General features: G+C 46.2%; 1 protein-coding gene across 1 annotated transcript in view; it reads right to left on the reverse strand.

Moving 5' to 3' along the window:
* Positions 1-1,029: 1,029 nt before the first annotated feature.
* LOC139324386 (olfactory receptor 10D3-like) overlaps positions 1,030-1,499 on the reverse strand; it is a 927-nt gene continuing 457 nt past the window's right edge. The window contains exon 1 of the mRNA XM_070954098.1: positions 1,030-1,499. This exon is cut by the window's right edge and continues 457 nt beyond it. Within this exon, the coding sequence (XP_070810199.1) occupies positions 1,030-1,499 (470 nt within the window).

Consider the following 1,499-nt stretch of genomic DNA (forward strand, 5'->3'; position numbering starts at 1 on the left):
AGGTAAATGAATCCCACCTCTGAATAGCTACCCAATCCACCAGAGTGGGGGGGGGGGGTAGGGAGAGGGAATGTATGTGTCCTCTCTCCTAAGGAGGTTCATCTAGCAGGACCCAAAATATGGGCCTTCTCTGTGGTGGCTCCCTTACTGTAGAACATCATTCCTGCACGGATTGGCCCCTGCTTTGACACTTTTTATCAAAGCTCTGAAGACATGGTTCTGCCAATGGTCATGGGGACCCCAGAGTGATATGGAGCCCATCAAGTGGCTCATCTGGTTGTCGTCACCAGGTGGGTGGAGATGTTATTGCTTTTTGTATAGGGTGTTTGTCCTTGTAAGCATCCCAGCAGCCCTGTGAGTGAGTTGGGCAGCCACACAAATTGTCTTAAATAAATAAATAGAAATGCTTTATACCTTAATCTCGTAACTGCTGATGTCTAAGAGCTAAGTGTTCTACATTTGGACCGGAATCACAGCGTGCCCTGAACATGCCATCATGAGCTACTATTGTGAAGTCGGTGGACTTTTTCTGGTTGTGTTCCCATCGTCAAGAGAAGAAAACACTTGACTGGGAAATGGTGAGCATTCTAGACCAAGCCAAGTTCCTGGACGTCTGGGACTCAAACAAGTCAGTCATCAACCAGCACACAAAGATAAACAATATCTACATACCATTGGAAGAGACGATCAAAAAAGCCATTTCCTCAGCAGCAATCAACACCCAAATGAGCTGAGATTAACATCAAGATTAGCACTAAGGCAACAATCAAGAACTGAACAATACCCCAATCAAGGAACAATCAATTCAGACAAACAAGCCAACAGTAAATAACGAGAACCACCAAGACCATTCCCACCAACACTGACAAGCCACTAGCATACAAAAAGAGAGGAAACCCCGCTCTCTTTTAGCACTGATGATGTTACCTAGTTTGGTAATGAAACGCCTGACAGGAAAGCAACCAACTTCAGAGAGCACGAAGGGCTCCACAAATATGAAGCCGGTGGAGTTGTCTTCCCTTCGCTTCTTCAAAAGAAAACACTTGGTCCACCTTTCAGCCTTCTGAACGCTGATTGAACTTCCTTGTTCCGTAGAGTGTAAATAAGAGGATTTAACATTGGAGTGACAACGTTGCAGAAAATCTGGATGGGGGTGGCTAGAATGTCACTGAGAGAAGGCTGGGTGTAGAGAAGAGCACAAGGTCCAAAGAAGAAACAAACCACCGTCAGGTGTGACGCGCAAGTGGAGGCTGCCTTCCGCCGGCTTTCCGCTGACTGCATCTTCAGTATGGAAATTGAAATCCTAACGTAAGAGGTGAGGATAAGGAAAAAGCAAGCCATGGGCACCACCCCAATGTTGGTGAAGCTCACTGTTTCAATGATGTAGGTGTCCGCACAAGCCAACTTGACCACAGGGAAAATGTCACACAGGAAATAGTCTACCTCATTAGACCGGCAGTAGGGTAGGGTGAAGGTCAAACTAGTCAAGATAGTGGCAT

This window comes from Pituophis catenifer, unplaced genomic scaffold (genome assembly GCF_029215685.1).
Source record: "Pituophis catenifer annectens isolate HBS135680 unplaced genomic scaffold, rPitCat1.0.hap2 SCAF_15, whole genome shotgun sequence".
In the NCBI taxonomy this organism is placed as follows: Eukaryota; Metazoa; Chordata; class Lepidosauria; order Squamata; family Colubridae; genus Pituophis; species Pituophis catenifer.